This window comes from Rhinolophus hipposideros (assembly GCF_964194185.1).
Source record: "Rhinolophus hipposideros genome assembly, chromosome: 14".
Taxonomy (NCBI): Eukaryota; Metazoa; Chordata; class Mammalia; order Chiroptera; family Rhinolophidae; genus Rhinolophus; species Rhinolophus hipposideros.
In genome coordinates this window covers 7,930,983-7,952,667 of record NC_138060.1, presented here as the reverse complement: position 1 = coordinate 7,952,667, position 21,685 = coordinate 7,930,983, and the positions used below count along the sequence as shown (strand labels likewise).

The 21,685-nt window shown below is 48.6% G+C and overlaps 1 protein-coding gene across 2 annotated transcripts in view; it reads right to left on the bottom strand.

Moving 5' to 3' along the window:
- Positions 1-21,685, bottom strand: part of LRIG1 (leucine rich repeats and immunoglobulin like domains 1) — a 112,927-nt gene that overhangs the window by 52,911 nt on the left and 38,331 nt on the right. For both annotated transcript variants that reach the window (XM_081073237.1, XM_081073236.1), the window contains exon 3: positions 13,927-14,001. In XM_081073237.1, coding sequence (XP_080929363.1) covers positions 13,927-14,001 — 75 coding nt within the window. The remainder of the gene's footprint in view (positions 1-13,926; positions 14,002-21,685) is intronic.

The following is a 21,685-nucleotide window of genomic DNA, read 5'->3' as shown; positions in this document are numbered from 1 at the left end:
TGTGGGAAACGCCACATTTCACTCCCTCATCACTAAAAGCTCTGCCATGTCCTGTAGCAAAGAGGGAGTAAGGCTTACCTTTAATTCTGGGATGGGCTGCACACACAGACGACCAACCATGATTATCCATCTTCGCTTTGGAGAAAACCTTTCCCCAAACCACCTACTGGCCCCTCACAGGCGAGCAGAGACCAGGGGAGCCCTTCTCCTGACACCCATGCCACGGAAGGGCAAATTCAGCCCTGAGCCAACCGAAGACTGGAAAGCTGCTCTGAGAAGATGGCAGGCTAAGCATTCAAACCTGGATGATGGGAGCCGGGTCCCACGCTCCACCCTCGAAGCCACACTGCCCACCATGGAGCAGTTTCTACTGCTTCCTCTCCTGGAACATTCTGCCCAGCTTTTCAATCAATCAAGGAAAGCAAGACCCCTCTCCTGGTTGAGAAGAGCCATGCCCTGTAGGAACGCCCAACAAGCCATGCCTGCTATTACCTGCCCCAGGCTTGCCCCTTCACCTCGCTGACAGATGTTTAAAACTATCCAATATCTGCCCTACACTCTACAATCACTTATTCTTGGCCTCAAGCATTCATTTAGTGAATGTATTTATTCATTCAAACATGTATGGGATGCCTGTTGTGTGCAGCTGCTGAGAGAAAAAGGCATATTTCACTAGAGTATGGTCGTCCCCCTTACCCCATTCCCCCAACGCCCCAAAACTCACACTGGAGTTGAGGAGACAGACAAATACACATGACGGACACACTGACAGATGGGGAACAGTATCGTCTGGGAGGGGTTAGAAGAAAAGCCACTCCAGACAAGGTGACAACATGACGAAGGCATGGAATCAAAAGACATGGTTGGTGTGAGCTTTCTTTCTGTGCAGCTTGAGGTCAAGTTCAAGGCAGGAAGTGAAGAGAGGCCAGGAAGAAGTGGACCTAGGGCCTAATTCTGAAGGAGCTAAGACTTTCTCTCATGGGTGACGGGGAAGCCTCAAAGGGGAACTTCATTCATTTCTTCCCAAAACACTGACTGCGAGGCAAGCAGAGGCAGGCACCGCACTGGGTGAGAGGTGTGCAGTGGGGAGGGAAGAAGTTGGAGCTCTCTGGAGGTCACATGGGGAGAGAGCGAGGGGAGGAAGGGAAGGGCCAAGCCTGGGCTCCTGTGGAGCAAGGCCACGAGCACCCCCTTTAGAGACGAGGTACACGTGTCAGGTTTGGCAGAGGAGCTGAGGCGCTGGCCAGGCTGCTAACTGCCAGCATCGTTAAGCAGACCTCTCAACACCGGTGCACACAGCGCACTGGCCCACAAGGCAGAGCTCACAGGCATCGGAGCCTCCACCCGGAACCCAGGGTCTCAGCTACTAGGTCAGCCATTCTCAACTAGAGAGGACACTGACTCCACAGGACACCGCCCCCTCAGTCCCCAGGCCTCACCATGTCTGCAGGAGGGGCAGCAGCCATGTGTATCTTTGACCTTGGTTAAGTGTGGCTGGTAGGGAACCAGGCCCTTTCCCTACATCTGAGAGAATGGAAGCCAAAGAGTGGACATGATTTGTGAAAGGTCCTACAGTGGGGCATTGGAAGAGTCAGGGCTAGAAACTGAAGGGCCGACGCTGATTCCGTTCTGAGCACTGCGGCTGCTGCTGGGGGTAGTGGGCATGTGCCCTGAGGACAGCTGCTCTCCCCATTCCCGAGCACAGGCACCCCCCACACACACTGCACGATGACTGGCATGCTGGGATTGACAGGTAGGATGCACTTGTTGGGTCATATCCTGACAAGAGGGCGATGAGAGGGGCTTCCCCTGACAGCAGAGAAGTCACCCCACACACCCTGACATCCGCAGTGAGCTGGGTAAAGAATGGCCCAGGGCTGTCTGCGGAAACACTCATAAAGAGCGGCCACCTGAGAGGTGCTTCCTCTTGCCAGAGATGACCCACGAGGCCATGCCACAGAGGCAGGGAGAGGGTGAACCCTGAGCTCAAGGAGGAGACTGATCTGATGATACCCACAGTGCACAGCAGGGCTCCGTTTTCTGCATCCATTTCCCTGGACAATTCACTGTATCTCTCAGGAGCAGGGGCTCGTTGTTAGGGAACAGGGGAAAGGGAAGACAGGATGAGACTCTTACTTGGAACCACGTAATTGCCGGAGAACCACCAAGTCAGGGCTCTTGTTAACACACACTGGAGAATGAGGAGGGGGCAGGGGCCAGCCTGCCCTCTAAGGAGCCAGTGGTGAAAAGGGTTTATCAGTGCTGTTGGCCAGGCCAGGAAAAGGGGGTGGGGGCTGCGGGGTGGTCCTCACAGTGACCCCCAGAACCACGCAACAATCACCAGCCAGAAAAACTTCTCCACACATGTTGATAACCACTCCTTTTCACTTATAACAAAGACACTTAACTCGGAGAAACCATCACATTCTGAAAAGTCCAAAGGGATTTTTTTTCTCATTTCCAAAATTCTAGTTACTCTTTGCGACTAATCTAAGGATCCAATTCCAAATACAAGCCTCATAAAATTATCTAAGCTCAACGTTAGCACTAGACATTTGCTCCATCGCAATACAACTTTGGGTGGGATCAGAGGGGACTTCCACAGCACATATTCACATATTCTTTTTCTTCTTTTTTTTTTTTTTAAGAGCTAAGTCTTACTTTTGGAATTATAAAGAGAAAGCATTTTAAAGAGCCCACAACTGGTAAGTTTTGCCCATCGTTCTACTATAAAGAGGGTTTGTTGTCTTGTATTGTTGTTTCACCATCATAATGAGACTTCTCTGATTTACAGGTAGACTGCACCTGAGAGCTGGGTGGGCTGGCTTTCAGGGGAAATGAATGACCAGAGTAGACAGCAAATTCACAGTCACGTTCTGTGATCACCAAACGAGGTGGCCATGTCTAATGAGCCCAACACCACAACGGCAGGCGGTTTGGTGGTCACTTAGAGTGGCTAACTGCAGAGTATCTTCCAATTAAATCAGTGGTGAAAAGAGGTAACTAAATAAAACCTGTAATGGGGCCCCCATAATCATCAGTAAATTGATTTCCCTTCCACCCAGACAGATAAAGAAAAAAAAGGTAGGGGAGGTGAGCCAGGGCATTTTAAGTGACAGGTACGAGAGGAGATGGGAAAAGAAGGACAACGCCTTCCACTTGCGATTACCCAGCTGTGGCTCATTAAAACATTCTATTGCCCATTGAAATGAACTGGAGAGCTTTAAAAATAAATAACACCAATGCCTGTGCCCAATGCCATTCCTGGCAAAAGGCCCCAGCCCAAGGTTTTGATTTAATGGCCTGGGATGTGGCCTGGGCATGTGGGTTTTTGTAAAGCTCCCCAGGTCATTCTACTATGAGGAGAGCCACTGCTTACTCTTTGCTCAGTGTTTGCTGCTCGCTGCAACTACTCGAGGTAGGGGCCATGAGAAAATAGGGAAATCAACTCCACCGTTGTACTTAACGGGCCCACGACAGGAATTAATGTACAGGAAAGAGAAGGATGTACACTCACACACATACACAGTCATGGAGAGCATCTATGAACTTCAACGGGTTTATAAGATGAGCCACAACGGGTACCTGCCGGTAAGAGCAGTATTTAGGGGGTGTAAATAGCTTCTGCCCCCATCTCCCGCATCAGAGCTCTCGGTTCCCTGTGGAAGAAACCAAACTCCCTCACAACACAGCAGCAAAAGCAGGGCCAGCCCCGCCTGCACCGGAAGTGCTGGGTAGAACGCGGTCATGGCCCGTGTCCAGCCCATGGGGCACGAACACTAGACCGCAGACACTGTCCTGAGGACATGGAGTATGTAGTGAATCCTCACACTCGCTACCTGGGCAAACGTCACGCGCAAACTGAGGCTCAAGAAAGCACAGCCAGGGGGAGGAAGGCAGCACTCAAACCCAGATCCGTCTGATCCAAACCTTCAGTTAACCGCTCCGCAGAACTGCCCCCTCTCTGTGAAACAGCCCTGTGACGCAGAAATCAGCAAGGGGAAGAGATCCCCTTGTACCTCCCCTTTTTCCTACAGCTACTTGGTCTTTACAAAATCATTTCACAGCAGCCTTCCCCAACCAGAGCATGCTCCTTAGACCCGGAGACTCTACAAAGAGACCGCTGGGCAGAGACCAGGCCCCGGAGAGGACACCCCATGAATGCCACTGCCATCCTTCATAGCACACACTTCCATCTTCTGAGTGAAGAAATTGAGAGGAGAAAAAAAAAGCCCCGACAAATTGGCACCTTTATCTCAGCTGTTTGGGTTTGAAAGGCATGCAGGAAGTGAGGAAACGGTGGAGGAATTCACCTTGAAGTGTGATGTCTTCCAGGGCATACAGCCACGATGGGAGAAGCTGCCGACACACTCGAACAAGTCTGGGCTCTGCAGAGACCCGCGGCAAGACCGTTCCTCACTGTGCTCCTAACGGGAGATCACAGCCAGCCCAGAAGGACTAACTCGGTGGGTGTGATCAGAAGGCGAGGGGAGCAGTGGTCAACTCATCTTCAGGGGCAGAAGCAGCACTTCCTGTTACTGTGCAGCAGTTAATGAAAATCATCCCGAGGGCTGCCCAGTTTCCCGGAGGCCAATCTTACAGAGGCGTGCCCACAACCTTAAGTAAGAGACGCATGTGCCCTTGCCTGGGGAGGAGACTCTCAGCCCTGCCCCAGAGCAACAGGCAGCCTTTTGGCCCCAGTCCTGAGGTTCCCCCCTCCAAATACAATTTGATGTCAACATTCGAAATGACTAGATGTTCCCAGACCCTATACTTCCAAGTACACAATGCGCACAAACTCCAGAGATGGAGAGAAATGAGATCAAGACCCACTTCTGCCACTTCCTGTGTGACCCCCTAGCAAGTTTCTTGCCCTCTCTGTGCCTCACATGCCTCATCTGTAACACATGCTCACAAGAGACCCTGTGTCTCCTAGGACTGCAGGGGCAATACAATGAAATGAGGCCTGGGAAGGCCAAAGGAGCAATGTCTGCCAACGTCAGTGTATCACACATGCCAACCACTGAGATTTTTCATCTCAAAAGACTGAACCATATGAGATTGCCAACGTTGTGACCCTTTTTGAACTGCAAAAAAATGGCAATTTTGTATGACTTAATACACTGGGTAGACTATTCTATCTTTAAAGACCCTTGCCTTTGAACAAACAGGGTGAAGCAAATATTCCTTTCTTATCGCCCAATAATGACGGACCTTATGAAAGGAAGGCCCGGCATAAACGCAAACACATTTCTTCCACTTGGGCTATAAAAGCAGAAAATGGCTCCCAGGTGTGAGCAGACACAATAGGCCCTGCCTTCTTTGCAAGGTCACCACACAGGTCAAAGTCAAGCCAGCCATTTTCGGATTAGGTGCACAGGCTCCCAAGGCTTCCCCAGAGGTAAGTGGATTAGAGAAGCCACCTGCAGGAAGTGGGCGAGAGGGAGGAGGAGGAGGAAATGGTCCCAGTTGGAAGGAGACTGTTGATATGGGCGAGGGCCAGCCCCTTTCACAGGGGACATTGTGCAACCACAGAGCAGCTCTGCTTCTAGGCTCCAGTTCAAGTAACCGGGAGGGTTTAGCCCGGGAGGATTTCGGCACCCACTCCAGGAGGCGCTTCCCTCCAGACCATGCGTGCTTCACCAGCATCTATTCCTACTGGATCTTTGGATTTTCGACTACATTTAAAGCTTACACAGTTGTCAGAAGAAATGAGGTGGGGGGAACCAAACACACGACAAAAGCCAGCTCTCAACAACAGAACCTGAGCTCCAAGTTCCCCTCAAAAGGCAGTGACCTCCATGACCACGCTCCTATCCCACCGGCACTCCCCTTCCTCGGCTCCCCAGACCCCACAGCTGGTGTTCGTTTCACTTTCTCAGCAAATGACTTGCAGATGTACCGCTCATCTGGCTGCCTCACCACCCCCACTCTCAAAGAAAAAAAAAGGGAAGGAAAATGACAAGTCATGACTGTGTAATTTGGCAGGCTCGAGGCAGCCACAGCGCCAGCTCCTTTCCCAGCGAAAACCTCAGAGGCCGTCTGCATTACAGGAACCCTGCGAAGTTTCAGGGACAGACCTGCTTTCTTTGTCAAGTGGGCATTCAAGGTTCTCTGTGAGGCTCGCTGGTGGTATCCAGCATGCCACGAGGTTGCGAGGAGTTCTAAGAACCAGGGTCCTGCTCTGCTCTCTGGCTCTCCTGACAGCCTGTTCACTGACAAAGGAAAACGTGGGGAGGGGGCAAACCGGACATAACCTGGAACCAGCCATGGACTGTTCCTGCCTGTCCCAGTACTCGTCCCAGCACCCAATGTGCTGGCGAGCATGCAGGGGCGCCTCCTACGCCTGTCACACTCACTACTGGGGGCAGAGACAGGAGGTCCACATACGGGGGAGCCTCAGCTAAAACGTCACTTCATCTGGGAACCTTCCCTGTCTTACACACCATCAGTGACAGCAGTGAGGAGCCCCTCCTCAGACATTCCCAGCCAGTGCTTGTATTGCCACTGCCTGTTTGTCTAGCTTTCTCTGCAGCTAGACTCCGAGTTCCTTTAGGACAGGAACTTCCGGTCTGTGGGGCACGTTCATATGGGTTTCATGTGGGGAACGTGCCGGCACAACTCACAGCAGCCTAAGCTGCCCCTGCAGATGAGCCCCTGGTCTCCACCGTGAACCAACCTGGGTTCCGCTGCTTTCCTTTCATCCCTTTGCCCTCTGAAGGCCAGGCGACATCCAGACGGCCAGGAAAACAGGAGGTGAGTAACCGGGTCATACACAATGAGGGTTGGGGGCAGGTGTGGGCCCTGAGTTTTGATTCCTCCATTAGGGCAGGGGAGAACTGCCTACCTTTCAGACACTCCTTTTAACTTCCACCTGGAACAAAGCGGTGCCATTCAAGTCTCAGGCAGGGCAAAGATGTATCTGATGATAGGAACTGATAATCAGCAGTAAGGTAAGTGCTGCTAAGCGACTCCCGGTGCTGGCTCCCGCTGCCCGGGTAGGCTGGGCTGTAAGGAGAGCCTAGAATACCCGCACTGAGATAACAACGGCCCTCTCCAGGCTCGGCTGCTCACGAAGGGCTGTTGGGGTGACTTGCGTGCTCGCCAATAAATAGCAAATTAAGCAGAGACAAATTTATAACAATCTTGAGCCTCAAACCCACAGCTACAGCCAGATCTGTTCTCTCCACGCTCACTCAGTGCCCACCGCCCCCAGCACTTACAGCGCTTTTGAGCCCAACCGGCCCAAACAAATACCTGTTGCCACACCTGTGACATTAGGAATGTGTCTCAATAATTGACTGCCCCCCATACACTAAGCAGCTTGGTGAGAACCTGGCACGTGAACCTTGCCTCCCACGCCCCACCCCTTCTACAAGTCCAGGCAGTGGTTCTCAAATGGGGTGCCCAGGCCAGCAGCCTCAGCGTCACTTGGGAACTTGTGAGCAAAGAAAAGTCTCTCGTGACACCCCAGACCCGCGGGTTCAAAAACTGGGGCTGGGGCCGAGCCATCTGCAGCTCAGTGAGCCTTCCAGGTGATTCTGATGGATGGTCCAGTTTGAAAACCACACGGGTGATGGAGCAGACACCGCCTCCCAAGGGCATGGGCGTGATGTTTCATCCAGGGGAAAGAATCCATTAAAACCAACAAAAATCTGGGCAAACAAGGCAGAAAGTGAGCACATCTCTGAAAACAAGAAGAGAAACTGCAGCCCCATTTTCTACATTTTCTCCTGTCGTGCTGTTTTCTGACGAGGGCCAGGGCGTCGCTTTAGTGTCTGGGAACCAAACAGGTCACACGATGCTCAGGGAGCAAGGACAGTCCCTTAAACTTGACTTGGGGTTTTTAAAACATAACTTTGTTCTCAGTTTCTTCCTAAAGTGTTCCGTCACTATGAACTCCACACTCCTGGAGTTAGAGTGCAGGAAAAGACCCAGAACACATGGCATCAGCGGCCCCGGGAGCGTCCACTTTTACAGCCACATCCAAACAGCTGGCCTTCCCTCACCAGGAAGGTGAGACTGGGTTCTTAGGTGGAAGGTGCCTCTCCGAAGCAGAATGGGCTAAGAGCTACCCATTTCCTCATTTTTTACCAAGTCCACTCCTAAATTGATGATTTGTGGATGGTCCAGCAAATTCCTCCACAGGATGGACAAATGATCCTTCACCTTGGGGAGAATCGCTACGTCCACCTCACCTAGGACATAGACCTACATTCCCCACAGGTGTAGCTATGTTACCAATATGCGAAGAGCTTCATGGTCCAAGATTACCACTCAAGGTTTTAAGACAAATTATTTCATAATTCTGGGGATAAACATTGTGTTTAAGAAGAAAAAGATTTCAACATCAATTCTCTATTATGTCTGCAAATGATGAGTGTCTTTCAGGTGAGGTGATACAGAGAAAGAGTTAAGGGCAGCTAATTGAAGAGAAAGGTAAAAAGCCTCAACACAACGCCTTAGGGAGAGAGAACCTCCGCCCTCCATACCTCCCAACACAAACACAGTTTTAGGAAGGCCAGCTGACTTGTTTATTACTCAGTGTAACTTCACCTGTGCTTTACGCCTGATTATTAACAGCCCTAGTTCAGGTCCCCAAGCAGCCCGTAACTGTCTGAAGTTGAGTTCTGGGTCCCTCCCTTTCCTCTGGCTTCCCGGGGGCCCTCTGCGATGCTAATTCCTTGCCCCAGCTTGAGCATCAGCCAGATCATCACTGCTTCCCTTTGTCCTGAAAGGCTTGCTCTTTAATTGTGCTTTAATGTAGACTGATCTTCACATTAATGAGCCTGTGAAAAAGTCTGACCTGGCCCCTCTTTTTCAGAGGGCCTGCTAGGCACATGGAGAGCTAAGTCTTGTGGTTCATTTCACTTGCCCTGCAGATCCAACCAAGAGCCTCGTCCTTCAAGGCCCCAGGCTCCACCAGCAACACTGGGCCTCGTGCCACTTAACTCCCTCGAATGGAGTCACAGACAGGACACCAGGTTTCATTCCTTCCATGTTTTATTCTCCGGAAGTAATAATAAAGAGGTGATAAATATTCCATTACTTTTGTTTAATCAGTTTTTCTTTAGCTAAGAGGTCACAGCAAAATATAACCGTGTGGTCAAATCCACTTCTGATACTTTCATTTAAATTAAAATAATTAATATTCTATGCCTCCTAGCTCCATTTGCTAACACAAGAGAAATACTTTCCTAAAACAACAAAAAAAAATAGTTTTCAGATTAGTGTTGCCAGGGGGTTGGGGGGAAGGGGACAGGGGAAGTGACTGTTTTGGGGTGATGACAAAGTTCTGGAATTCGATGGTGGTGATGGTTGCACAACCTTGAGAACATACCAGAAGCTGCTGAACTACACACTTTGAAATGTTTAAAATGGTGAGTTTTATGTTATGTTAGTTTTATTTCAATAAAAAAAATAGATTTCAAAAAATTTTTTTTCAAGATTAGAAGTGAAAGGTATTTCAATGTGTTTTCATATACAACATAAACCTAAGGGATTATAATAGTACTATTACAGAGTCACAAGTATTTGTGTACAACTGATTTTTGCCTCGTTCTCCTACCTGGTCTAGGCGCAAGGCGGGAGGGGGCGGGGAACCGACAAGGTCTAACATATACCAACTGGAAAAGAAATGATGTGGACAAAACCAAGCACCATATGGGAAAAACGCTGCCACCAATATGCAGGAGACAAAGAGCTGCCTGCTTTAAAACGGAAGTTGATTTCACAGCAAGCTTTTTACTCCTAGGACTGAAAAAAATCCAACCATTTCCACTGTAACCAATCTCCTCAATGATACAAGTGCAGTAACACCACAGGAAAAGCGGACATTTTTCTTCACCAGAAATGTCACTTATGCATCACACAAAATTACTGTTGCCTTGGGACTCGTAACTTGAGTTTCCTGGATTTCAAATTAAAACAACAACAACAAAACTCTCAAACGTGAAAATCGAAGGGCAGATTCTGTCCATATTTAACAAAAGTCTGTTGCTTTTTCTGAGAACTATTTTATGAAATTGGTGTCCTTGCTCCAACCCAATCCTATTAAAAGCTTTCCTTGAGTATTAATGCTTTTTTGTTATTAAGGACAAATGGCTTTGGCATTATTCTCAGAACACGATGCAAATAAATCTGCTTTTTGACAAATACTTTAATTGAATTAGATTCCCTTAATCTGAAAGTATTAACCAATTGAAATTTTACTCGATGACTCCAGTTCCCCCAAATAGTGGAAAACTGTTTTGAAGCCCTGATAGTAAAGCCAGATGAAAAACAAACCCTTTCCCATGAGGCCCTCCCAACTGTGACCCCGGCAAAGGAGGCCCCGGTGTCTGGGGCTCAGAGCATTGTCTCATGAGCACGGAGCCAGGACACTGGTACAGACTCAGGGGACAGGAAACCGAACAGAGACGAAGAGGCAACTTCCAGAGACAAAAGTCTGTAATTACAGGTGTCTGAGCTGAAAACCACAAACCTGCTACTTCTGCAAGTGACATGAAGCAGCAATAGTGGTTACATGCAGCAGGGTCAGTACGGTTTCCTTTGTGACATTACTGCCCGACTCTCAGTTTCTGAGTCATAGAAGGGAGATGAAAGCTTTGAGAGTACTTTTACCGTGTGTTTCACCCTTCATTCAACAAATGAGACAAAAGCTATTTGTCCCAGGTGACAACACCTTCTGAGACAGAGCTGGATATCCCCTGAGTCTGCCCTTCTCCCTCATGCAGCTGCCTGTGCAGCCGACCCCTGAACAACTCGGGGTCAGAGGCACCAAACCCCACTCCCCACCCCCGCCGTGCAGTCAAAAATCCATGTATAACTTCTGCCTCCCCCAAAACTTAACAACAACCATCCCGCAGGATCCACAGGGGATTGGTGCCAGGACTCCCCAGACACCAAAATCCAAAGATGCTTAAGTCCATCATAGAAAATGGCAGAAAGCAATGCATTCGCGGATTCCCAACTGCGGATCGGAAATACTGTTTGCAATCTGCAGTAGGTTGAATGCATGGGTGTGAAACCTGCAGAAACAGAAGACTGGCTGTGTGTTTATTTAAAAAACACACATGTAAGTGACCCAGCACAGTTGAAACCCATGTTGCTCCAGAGCCAACTGTCCGCTCACCCTAATAAGTTGTCATGGTTCCTCTGACTCTTGACGGCCTCAGACATCTAATCCCTTTGTTCTGCTCCCTTTTTATTACTCTTCTCATCCTCCTCCTGCCCGCAAAAGGGGAATGAGACAGGAATGAGGATTTGGAGACTAAGGCCTACCAATGTGAACACTGACTGAGCTAACTGACCTATCCCATTTTAGACATGCCAGGGGCTTCCCTCATGTGATGGCATTAAATCCTCTGGAGGTCACCCTGAGAGGGCCTCTGGACCCCAACTTCAGGGACACAGACGGTACCCACTAAATGTTTGCTGAACATGTGACAACACCTTTTAATTCTATGGTTCTGCAAAGCCACAGACACTCAGCAAAACATGCTCTCCGAAGCCTGAGCGGCTGGAATCGTCAGATGCATGGAGATGCTAAGTACTCTGCTTTCACACATCAGGATGGGAAAGCAATGCTCAGCCCTGCCCGCTGTTACTTGCCTCCCCTGTCCTTTGCAAAGTGCACTTGGGAAATACAGAAGGCATGAAGGATGATAGCAAAATTATCTCTAATCCTGCCACCCGGATGGCGCACTGCTAACCTAACTTTGCAGGCACTACATTCAGTCATCCAGTCCAAGACCATGGAGCAAGGACTCTCAGAGAAAAGGAAGATAAAGGACCCTTCAGTGCCTGCAGTTGCAGAGAAATCACTGACCAAGTCGACGGAGACCAGCTTCAGGCCGAGGAAGTGCTGCCAACACTAACCTGCATTTTCCAAACTCGGAGCTGGAGGGAGGCGATGTTCCCCCCTGCTTTACATATTTTAACGCTGTCTAATGGAATAGCAGGAAGAAGTCCAACCAGCCCCACTGCCCTGGGCACTGGGGCCAAGGAACAGAAATGTATTTTTAGTCAGTAGACCAAGGCGTGACTCAAAGTGCCAGAGGCCCTCAGGGGAAGCTGCGGGCTCTGCCCCTCTGTGGCACAGGGTGGGTCAGTGTCACCTGCCACACTCCTGCACCAGTGCACGGAGGATAAAGACACAGGCATTGGTGTCCAGCCTCAGTTCCACTGTCAATTTACAGGGACACAGGGAGCCCGGGTTCCCTGTTGGTAACGCAAGGACGCACCCTGTGACGCAGGCTTCCCAACCAAGACAGGAGCAAGGGGGCTGAAAACAGTGCTCCTCACACCCGAGTACGTGAGCAAAAGCCCAGGAGACCTTGTTGGAGCAGGTGCCGACCCAGCGGGGCTGGGAGGAGGCCTGAGATTACGCATTTGTAAGGAGCTCAGCACTGATAAGACACTGCTGATTCAGGAGCCATGCTTTAAGCAGCAAGGAGTTAAATCATCTTCCAGTGCTTTGCTCTATGAACGTACCAGGGATTATCACGCCCCAGTTAGCCTCAGGTAAGGGTAACTCATTTAATTTAGCCGCAACGAAATACCTTCCACATGCTGAGCACACAGGCTAAATGGGTACAAAAAGAAAGTCAGACCCTTGCCTGTCCATCATGGGACAAAGGGCCACAACCTTCATTCCAGCACTTCAAAGGAGTAAGGACTGACTCACAAATCCTGTGGCCCCTATATCCTGAGATCATGCCAGGGCACAAGAGGCTACGTGTGAGCTAGCCACCAGCCGGAAGCAGCAGCCACCACCTGTCAAATACCTACTATGTGTTTGCACGCGCCAGGACGTTCACAGACATTCCACTCCCCTGAAACGTCGGCCTCTTTCCCTATCTGTAAAACGAGTCCAGAACATATTCTCTAAATAAGGAAAATGAGGTTCAGAGAGAAGAAGTCGTCTATTTGGGACACAGAGCTGGGCTAACCTTCTAACCCCCTGTTCCACAACCCCTCAGGCTGAAAACGGTTAAGCCTCAGATGGTGTTTCACGAGGATGGAGCACCTCCTGAATACAGGGCTTGATGCCAGTAAAACCCTGAGCTCTGCAAGCGACACCAGCAATCTTAGGGATGGTGCCGTCCTGCTCTCAGCCTGCCGAGCCTCAGTGCTTAGAAAAGGTACATACAGGTGAGCAAACGAGTTATAACGCCAACACAATCAAATAAAAGTATGCAGGACTGGAGTGGAAACAGGAAATTTGTCGTGGAGAGGGAGGGGCCCTGCTGAGGAAGCTGCCAGTTAGATCTGGTCAAGAAACTTGCTGGACTCACGGCTGGTTTATCTGGAAAGACTTCTGGGTGACTGCTGGCGAAGCGGTAACTCTTGAGCAAAAGGTCTCAGCAGTTCCAACAACAACATCCCCCACGGTTTCCTTCCTTTCTTTTCATTCAAGTCCCCTTGCATTTCCAGTATGGTGTCTATAATAAACAGGTTGCCTGTCGTCTCGCACTTGATCACGACAACGAATTCCTTACTTTTATGTTGATTTCAGGGGTCTGGACATATTTTCTTTTTTAAAGCGCTAGAAGTAAGGGTTTACGTTACCAAGTTCATTGGCACAAAGACGAGCTGTCTTATAATTCACACAGCTTCCTTTAACTCCAGTTTATTCACCCAAATTGTGGTTTAACCTCTAGGGCCAAGAAATTTAAGCCTGTGTACCTCCAGGCATTAAAAAGGCCAACTGCCTCCCCAAATTAGGGATGAGGCCAACTTCCAGGTTTTAATTCTTACAAACCCCAAACAGCAAGCAAGGCATTTGTCATAATCATTAGCACTACATGAAGTGAGGCCGTTTTGCACCAGCGAGGACAGGAACTGTTTTCCTGCCACCCAATGTCAGCGAGATGATACCACTACCTCCCGACCGGCCCAGGGTCCTCCAAATGCACCACTTACAGAAAAAGAGAGACGATGCGAGATGAGGCAGCACCCAGGGACGGAATCGCTGTCAACTCATTGTTACTGAGGTACCTGTAACAACACAAAGAAATCAATCATTTAAATCGTTTCAATTAGTATTCTAAAATCACATACATACAAGGGAAATTAGAAAAACAGTACTGACTTGGCCACGGTAATGCTGAACAGAAGAGGAAGAATTTAAAAGCGAGTTCTGAAAGGGAGAGCAGTCATGTTAGGTCACAAAAAACGATCACACCTATGGTTTAGAAACATCCCTCCAGGGGTGTCTCTTGTCTTCTGGGAGCGTCCACTCTAACTCAGAAATCAAGACTAACAGACAGGAACACGATGCAGAGCGAAAGTGCCCCAGACCATCCAGGGGCACCCCTCGTGGGCGGAGCCAGTCAGGAAGAGGACTAGAAGCAGACAGACCATCTCCTCATGCATGTTTTTACACCTCTGTGACACGGTGGTCTGCAAACTGCAGCTCTGCCCACACACCGGGACCCAGACTTGTGTGTGGAATTCCTGGGGGCTTGGACGTGTGGGGCAATTATTCTGATGTCTCGTCTGTGTAATAACAAGGGAGCTGGACTTGGAGACTCTCATCTGAGATTCCAATGTTTCAGAACTCTGACGAAGCCTCCAGACATGTTTTCCAGGAGTACACACATACAGACACACACTTTCGCACGTAGACATTTTGAAAACTCTCCACAGATCAGAGATGCTCTCCAAGCTCCTTTCCTGCTGGAACATTCTACATCTGTATATCCAGAGTTCACATCTCTTAATGGAAGGGTAAGCCCGCAAACCAAAACACGGCTCGCCCAGGCTGCCCCTAGAGGCTGTGCAATCTGGCCTCCTTACATGGACATGTATTTCCAAATCTGGGGAGAGAATCCAAAATCAGACTTGTGAAGTGAGCCCAAGAATCCTTTAAAAAGCCAAAGCACAGTGATCAGGCTTTCTGCTCAGTAATGGGCTGAAAAATTGAATCTGAGATGCAGAATCGAGGGGATAAAGCTGGGTTGTCTTAGTCTCTCTCTCTTTTTAAGTGAGTATGTCTTACATAGACCATCTTGTTACTGTTTGCAGACAAGACCACTGAAATGACAGCTGTGTTCAGACAAGTATACAGCTAGCATTTGCTTGAATAGAATAATCTTGTTGTCTGCCATCTTTTATAGAAATGAATAGGGAAAAAAAAAAAAGGAAAAGGCCTTGAATTATCCCATTTGCCTTCTTCAGTGCCAAAGCCAGTTAGAGATGAAGCCTGGCAATTACTGGGCCCTGGGACACAGAACGTCTGTTTCAACAGTTTCATGACTGAAGCACCTCGCAGATCCGTCCCATGTGGTAAATCCTTTCTCCGCCTAAAGGGCCCTTGCTGGCATGTTGAAGTAGACAATTAACTACCTTAACAGTCGCTTATCTGACTCCCCCTAAATCAGATTGTTTCTGCTTCACCTTTTCTCTCCTCCAACCCTGCCATGATCCAACTCCCCTCTCGGTACGGTGATACTAAAAACTATCAGCCTGAATCTCTACTAATAAGTTTTCATAGTACCGTCAATGTACTTATGACTAAACAACACCCTCAGATCTTAACAGAGCAAGAAAAACAAAGGTCAGGGGTCTGTTGCCCGCTGAAGAACTCATCGTTTCCTAGAGATTTATTCTAAAACACAGACCATGGCGGTGATAGTGGTAAAATAGAGGGTTTACTATGTGCCAGCCATGGCTCAGAGCTCTTCAGTGTATTAATTCATCTTTTGACTCCCTAGGGAATAGAGCCCATGAACATTTCCATGGTACCAATGAGGATACTGAAATAGAAATGTTAAATAATTGGGTGAAGGCCACCAGCAGTAAGTGGCAGTGGCCCTGGGAGTTGAGCCCCAAAGTCTAGATTCTTAACCATTACCTCTATTTCATTATAAGTACAGCAACAACTTGACATGCGTTATGTATTTTCATCACCACAACCCTGAGCTAGGTACCAGGTACTGTTCCCTACCATATAGGGAAGTTCTCTAACTTAAGTTTCAGTTCAAGTCACTACTCCAGGGTCATAGATAAGAGTTGAACCCAAGTACAACTGCAGGTCAGAGGAGACCAACAAGCGAAAAGGCCAGCACGTGGAAAGCTCCTAATCCCTCAGGGAACATAGCTGTATACTTGTGTTCCAGCCTGCTTAGGCTCTGACTTGACTTTAACCTGAAACAAAACAATACAGGCTTCTCTGCAGCAGAACTTTTGCTGAATGAGCTTTGTCTCAGGTGAGTGCTACTGCACACATGACAAACGGCTCTCCCCAATTTCACAGAAATAAATGAACAAGAAAAAAAGAGCATCATAAGAAGAGTTCAAATCTTGAAAATTTGCTGGGAGCAGAATGTACAGGTGCAGCAGAGCAGTGTTAAAAATAAATGGGGCATTTTATGTTGGGTTCAGCAGCCCCAAATCAATAGGCAGAGACAGAAGTGCAGGCTCCAATCTCGACAGGGCAGCGTGATTTTTGAGGAGAACAGCTGGAGCCCAAAGAAGAGCTGTATGGCCAGCTTACTTCTCAATCATTTCTATGAAAAAAGAACCACTAACTACTAAGTCTGTCAGCTCCCCCAGTATGACTTTCTCTTTGTTCGCTCTGTCCCCTGTTGAAACAAGAATACTATCCTCAGAAGGCAATGGAGGCTGACCTGGCTCTGAGACAGGAGCAAGTTGCCAGCCTGAAATGGAGACTGGTCAAAAATAGCGCAGCTGGAGCCAGAGGGAACCGGCCCTGGGGAAGTTGAGCAGTCTCCACCACTAAGGAGATTGGAGGAATTTAGGCTTGTGTTTAATGAAATGTCCGAAATATCTGGGCTTGTGCAGGCTTCCGCCCTTCATACTCCCCCCAAGTGTGCTTCCATGCAAGGCCCTACAAATCCTCTACCACGTCTTTAACTGCCTCTTTCCCCGATGATTCCAGACCAAGAAGTGCCCAGACGCCCCAGACCACGACTGGGACTCGTGGAGCACCCCGGGTGCTGGAAGAGGTTTGAGAAAGACAAGAAGGGCTGCATGGGCCGCCTGGTCCCAGTGCACACCTGCAGGTGGGCCTTTCTTTCCAGCCCAGGCTTCAGGGCCCTCAGCTCGCTCCCAAACTCCCATTTACCTGTTTGGTTAAGAAGTCCTCCCATTCTCCAAGATGCAAAATGTTAAAAAGGGCCGTTCAGAGTACTTTACTGTTACCCAATCAAATTAGGCTTCAACGAACAATGAAAAACAAACCCAAGGAGTAATTTTGGGTTATAGAGCTTTGGGGGATATTTTGTTTGTTGTTTGCCTTTTTTATTTGTTTGTTTGTTTATTTAATAGCTGATATATGCACACAGTAAAATTTTCAAGCCATTTCAAGAGAATACCAGGAATATACAGTGAAAAACAAAACTTCCTCGCGCTTCGGTCCTCTGGTCAGCGCCCCCGAGGAAGCTCCTGACGCCAGCCTCTAGAGACACACACGTTTTCTTTCGCGCCGACACTCGTGTACTATGTAGACTATTCTGTACCAGTTGCTCCCACAGCAGTATCTCTCAGAGCTCTGCGTAACTCTTTTAACCAGCTGCCGAGTACTCCTCTGCTGTCATGAGCAGCATGAATGACCCATAAATTTAGCCGTTCTGCTGTCTGTAGACACCTCGATTGTTTCCAAACACAAAGAGAGCTGCAATTAATAACAGAGAGGAGCAAGGGCTTGGAACGTCAGTTACTATTACTTCTTAAAAGGGAGAAAGCTGACAGTAGCAGGAGCACAGGTTTTGGAGTTGGGGCCATTTAATCCATCAGTTATTATCAGTGCTTTCAGTTACTTGACAGTAGGGCTTACTAAATAATAACTGGCGAGACTTTACGATATGTGGTTTGTGTACCAGATGGCCACATACAGAGGTTGTAGTACAGCGATAGTTGGGTCGTGAGCAACAACAAGAAGGGCTAACGTCTGCTCTGCGCCAGGCTCTGAGCTGAGTGCTGTAGGTGCAGTGCCTCACTGAATGGCATAGAACCCTTTGAGGAAGGTACTACATTATCACCCTGCCCTAACAGGAGAAACTGAGGCAGTTACAGAGCAGCAGGAATTATTAGGAGGGGATTTTACAGCTCGGGTCTTTAAATCAGACACCCTAGGTACATTCAACCCCAATCCTACCACTTACCCACTGAATGGCCTTTACCACGTCACTTAACCTTACTGTGCCTTAGTTTCCTCTTCCAAAAAAATGTGATTAACACAAGTACCAACTTCACAGGTTTCTGGCAGGATCCGGCTGAAATAATTAAACCGAACAGCTTAGGATACAGCCAGATATAGAGTAAATGCTTAACAGGTGGTGGTAATTCACAGCCAAAAAGCAGTGGCTCAAAATGATACCCCCTCGTTCTTCCACCCCTCCGTTAGCACACCACACACACACTGGGTAGCATAAGTCTGAGACACAAGAGGATGAGCCATAAATACCCACAGGCAGGGCCCACTCAGGCCTCCTCGCTGCCTGCAGGAACATTTTAGGTCAATGGCCCTGGAAAGCACACACGACAGCACCCACATGAAGCCTTCTTGGGCCAGGCAGCAGTAACATGATCCTAGCGCAGTTTTTAAAGAGAATGGTATAAATAGCCCCTCTTATTAATAGAGGAGCCTCGCCGTCCAGGACCCCTGGCTGGGGGCCCTCCCTGGTGGGCTTTCCTCAGGGCTGTGGGCAGTGAAGACCGTGTGGCTTGGCAGCAGCTGCACAAGTGTCCTCATGTCCTCCAGGGGCCTCCAACAGGCTCACTTTCTCTCTCCAACCAGCCCACGGTGTTCTGTGGTTCCAGCCTCCAAAATAAAACCACTGCTGAAAACCACCGCCTGCAGCTCTGCCAGCCTGTGGTTCCCCTCACACTGAGGTGTCCAGACTCGCATGGCTCTGCAGCGTTGAGAAGAACTGACAGCTCCTGGGAAATCCTTGAGCCCAGTTAGTTTAGAAGCAATTGGGTCTCAAATATGATTCTTTTTTCTTCAGTATCCTTCCCGACCTCCCAGCCCTCACTCTTGACAGCCTCTTTCTGCCTCCACGATGTATCGGAATTCCCTCAGGAGAAGACCTGGATCTTTAATCAGGGATAAGCCGTGCTGCTCTGCTCGGGGAGTTTGTCTCACCCATCGACAGTGTGACACCAGGACTGGAGTCAGGCTCTGTGCTGAAAGGGTCAAACTATCGACCCTCAGGGATTTGTTTCTTAATGCATCCAGCTTGGGTGGCTGAGTGATTGGAAAGTAGCAGAAGAGAAATAACATTCAGTGAGTGCTTAGCATGTACAAGGCCCTGGACGTCATCTCCAATTAATAATTATAATAATAACAATAATGTGTTATTGTGTGCACATTGCAGACAAGGGGAAGGAAGCACTGAGGCACTAAGTAACTTGTCCAGGGACACATTCAGTTTAGGGACCAACTAGAACTCCAACCCAGGTCTGTCTGCTACCAGTGTGTGTTTTTCCCACTACACCATACAATGCAATCTCTGCCTTTACAACTCCCACACTCAAGAAAGTAGTGTTGCCACAGAGAGCATGGGACTAGACTGGGGGCGTGCAGGCCCAGTTCTTCCACGTACGAGCTGTGCAACTCCAGCCAATTCTCGGTGCCTTGGTCCCTTCAGCTGTCTGAAAAAAGTACAAGTGGCAATATGAGTACGGCACTTAGCGCAATGGCCAGCTATGGTCGACCTGCACAAGTGCATTAGCAGGAGGAAGGAGAGATGTCACACACAGGACAGGGTTAAGGGTCCCGTCCTGCCAATAGACACAGCAGGAATGCAGGGAAAGGAGGAAAGCCAAGCTGTGACGGTGAAGGGAGCTGGACTCGGAGGGTACTGTGGGTTTGGATAAGAGGTCTGGAGGCGTGGGAGGAAATACTCTGTGCCTAGAAAGACAAGACTGGTGTAGAAAGAGTGACACAAGTCGATAAACACTGGATGTTCTGTGTTGAAAAACTCCTCAGTTGAACGTTGCAGGTTAAGATGAGGGACGTGGGGATTGAGGGCAGTGCAGTTTCAGGGTTAAATGCCTAAGATTTGGAATCAAATGGATTTAAGTTCAACTCTCAGGTTTACCAACCATGTAACACTGCACAGCTTTATTTCACTTGTCTGAGCTCCTCTTTCCTGTTCTGTGAAGGGGAGAAAATGATTGTACAGAAAATAATTTATGTCCCAGTGCTGGTGTGAGGATCAATGAGGTAGCATTCACCAAAGGCTTAGCACGGTGCTGTGGGGACTGCTACGGCTTTTGTCACGTGGGAAATTTATTTGTAAGACATAACCACACAGGGATGTAAAGTACAGCATAAGGAATATAGTCACTAATATTATAATAATGACATGTGGTGTCAGATAGGTATTAGACTTTTGGGGGGCACTCACTTCAGAAGTTATATAAATGTCCAACCACTATGCTATACACCTAAAACTAATATAATGTTGAATGACAACTGTAATTGAAAATAAATACAATAGCAAAAAAAAAAAAAAAGACTACTCATAACCAGCATCCCCAGTGAAGGGCAAGCAGAAGTCAGATGCTCTTGGCTCGTGCCCTGGGTGAGATATAAGTTCTAAAAAGGACCAAGTAGAAGGGACTGAAGGCTGTAGGTGAAGGGAGCTGAAGCAAATGAAAGTTGAGAGCTTGTTTGGGGAAGGAACAAGAGAGCTAGAGAACACAACACAGGAAATGTGCACAGGAGCGTCTAGCACGCCCCCAGCGGACGGGGGTTCACGATGGTTGCAGCTTTGGGCCACGGGCGATGGCAGGACCTGGCCACACACCTGCCCTCGGGAGGCCAGGCACCAGGTCCTCAGGTTCCTCCTTCCTAAGGCCCTGCATCTACAGCGCCTTCTTCACATCAAACATCTGCTCCCTCATCACCTTCCCGACCACCCCGGCTCTGCCATCACCCCTCCAAAATGACGAAAGACAAACTCCTCACATTCTGCCGTTCTACCTCCTCTAACACTTATCACTAGTAAGTCTCACCGGTTTCCTTGTTCGTGCATGTCTTCCCCCATCATAATGTAAACTCGAAGAGGTTTGTCTGTAGGGCTGGTATTGGCTGAGGGGCAGCGTACCATTTCCAGTGGCCAGGAAAAAACAATATTTTAAAGCAATTATTTTTAAAATATCAAAGTGAATGTACCACAAAATCCATGATGAACAAAATATCAATGCTTGTACATCATGACAGGATCAGCAACAATGCCACAGCAAGCCACCCTGGAACCTGAGGCAAAAGGAAGACTCAGTAACACTGACCTGGTCTTCACTTAAAACTTTTTCTGTTTTGCTCATCATGGATTTCTTTGCAGTCACTGTTATTTTTTTAAAATATTGCATTAAAATATCCTTTATTGCAAATGCTGAGTTGTGAGTGCCCCTTAAATTCTGCACCTGAGGCAAATGCCTCATTGCCTCGCCCTAGTGCCATCCGTGTGTCGGTCCTACTTATCCCTGTACCGCCCACACCTAGAGCAGGGCTGGGCACATAGGAGGCACTCAAATAAATGTTAATGAAAGCTTGAATGATAAGCCCAATTTTAGTTTTGTCCAATTCTAAAAGACACCACTAAGCGCCGAGACGTCACACGAGAAGCGAGGCATCCTAACCACAGGCATTGGAAGCGCCTGGACCAGGGACCCAACCGCCCCTTTATGAATTGATTTATCATCTCGG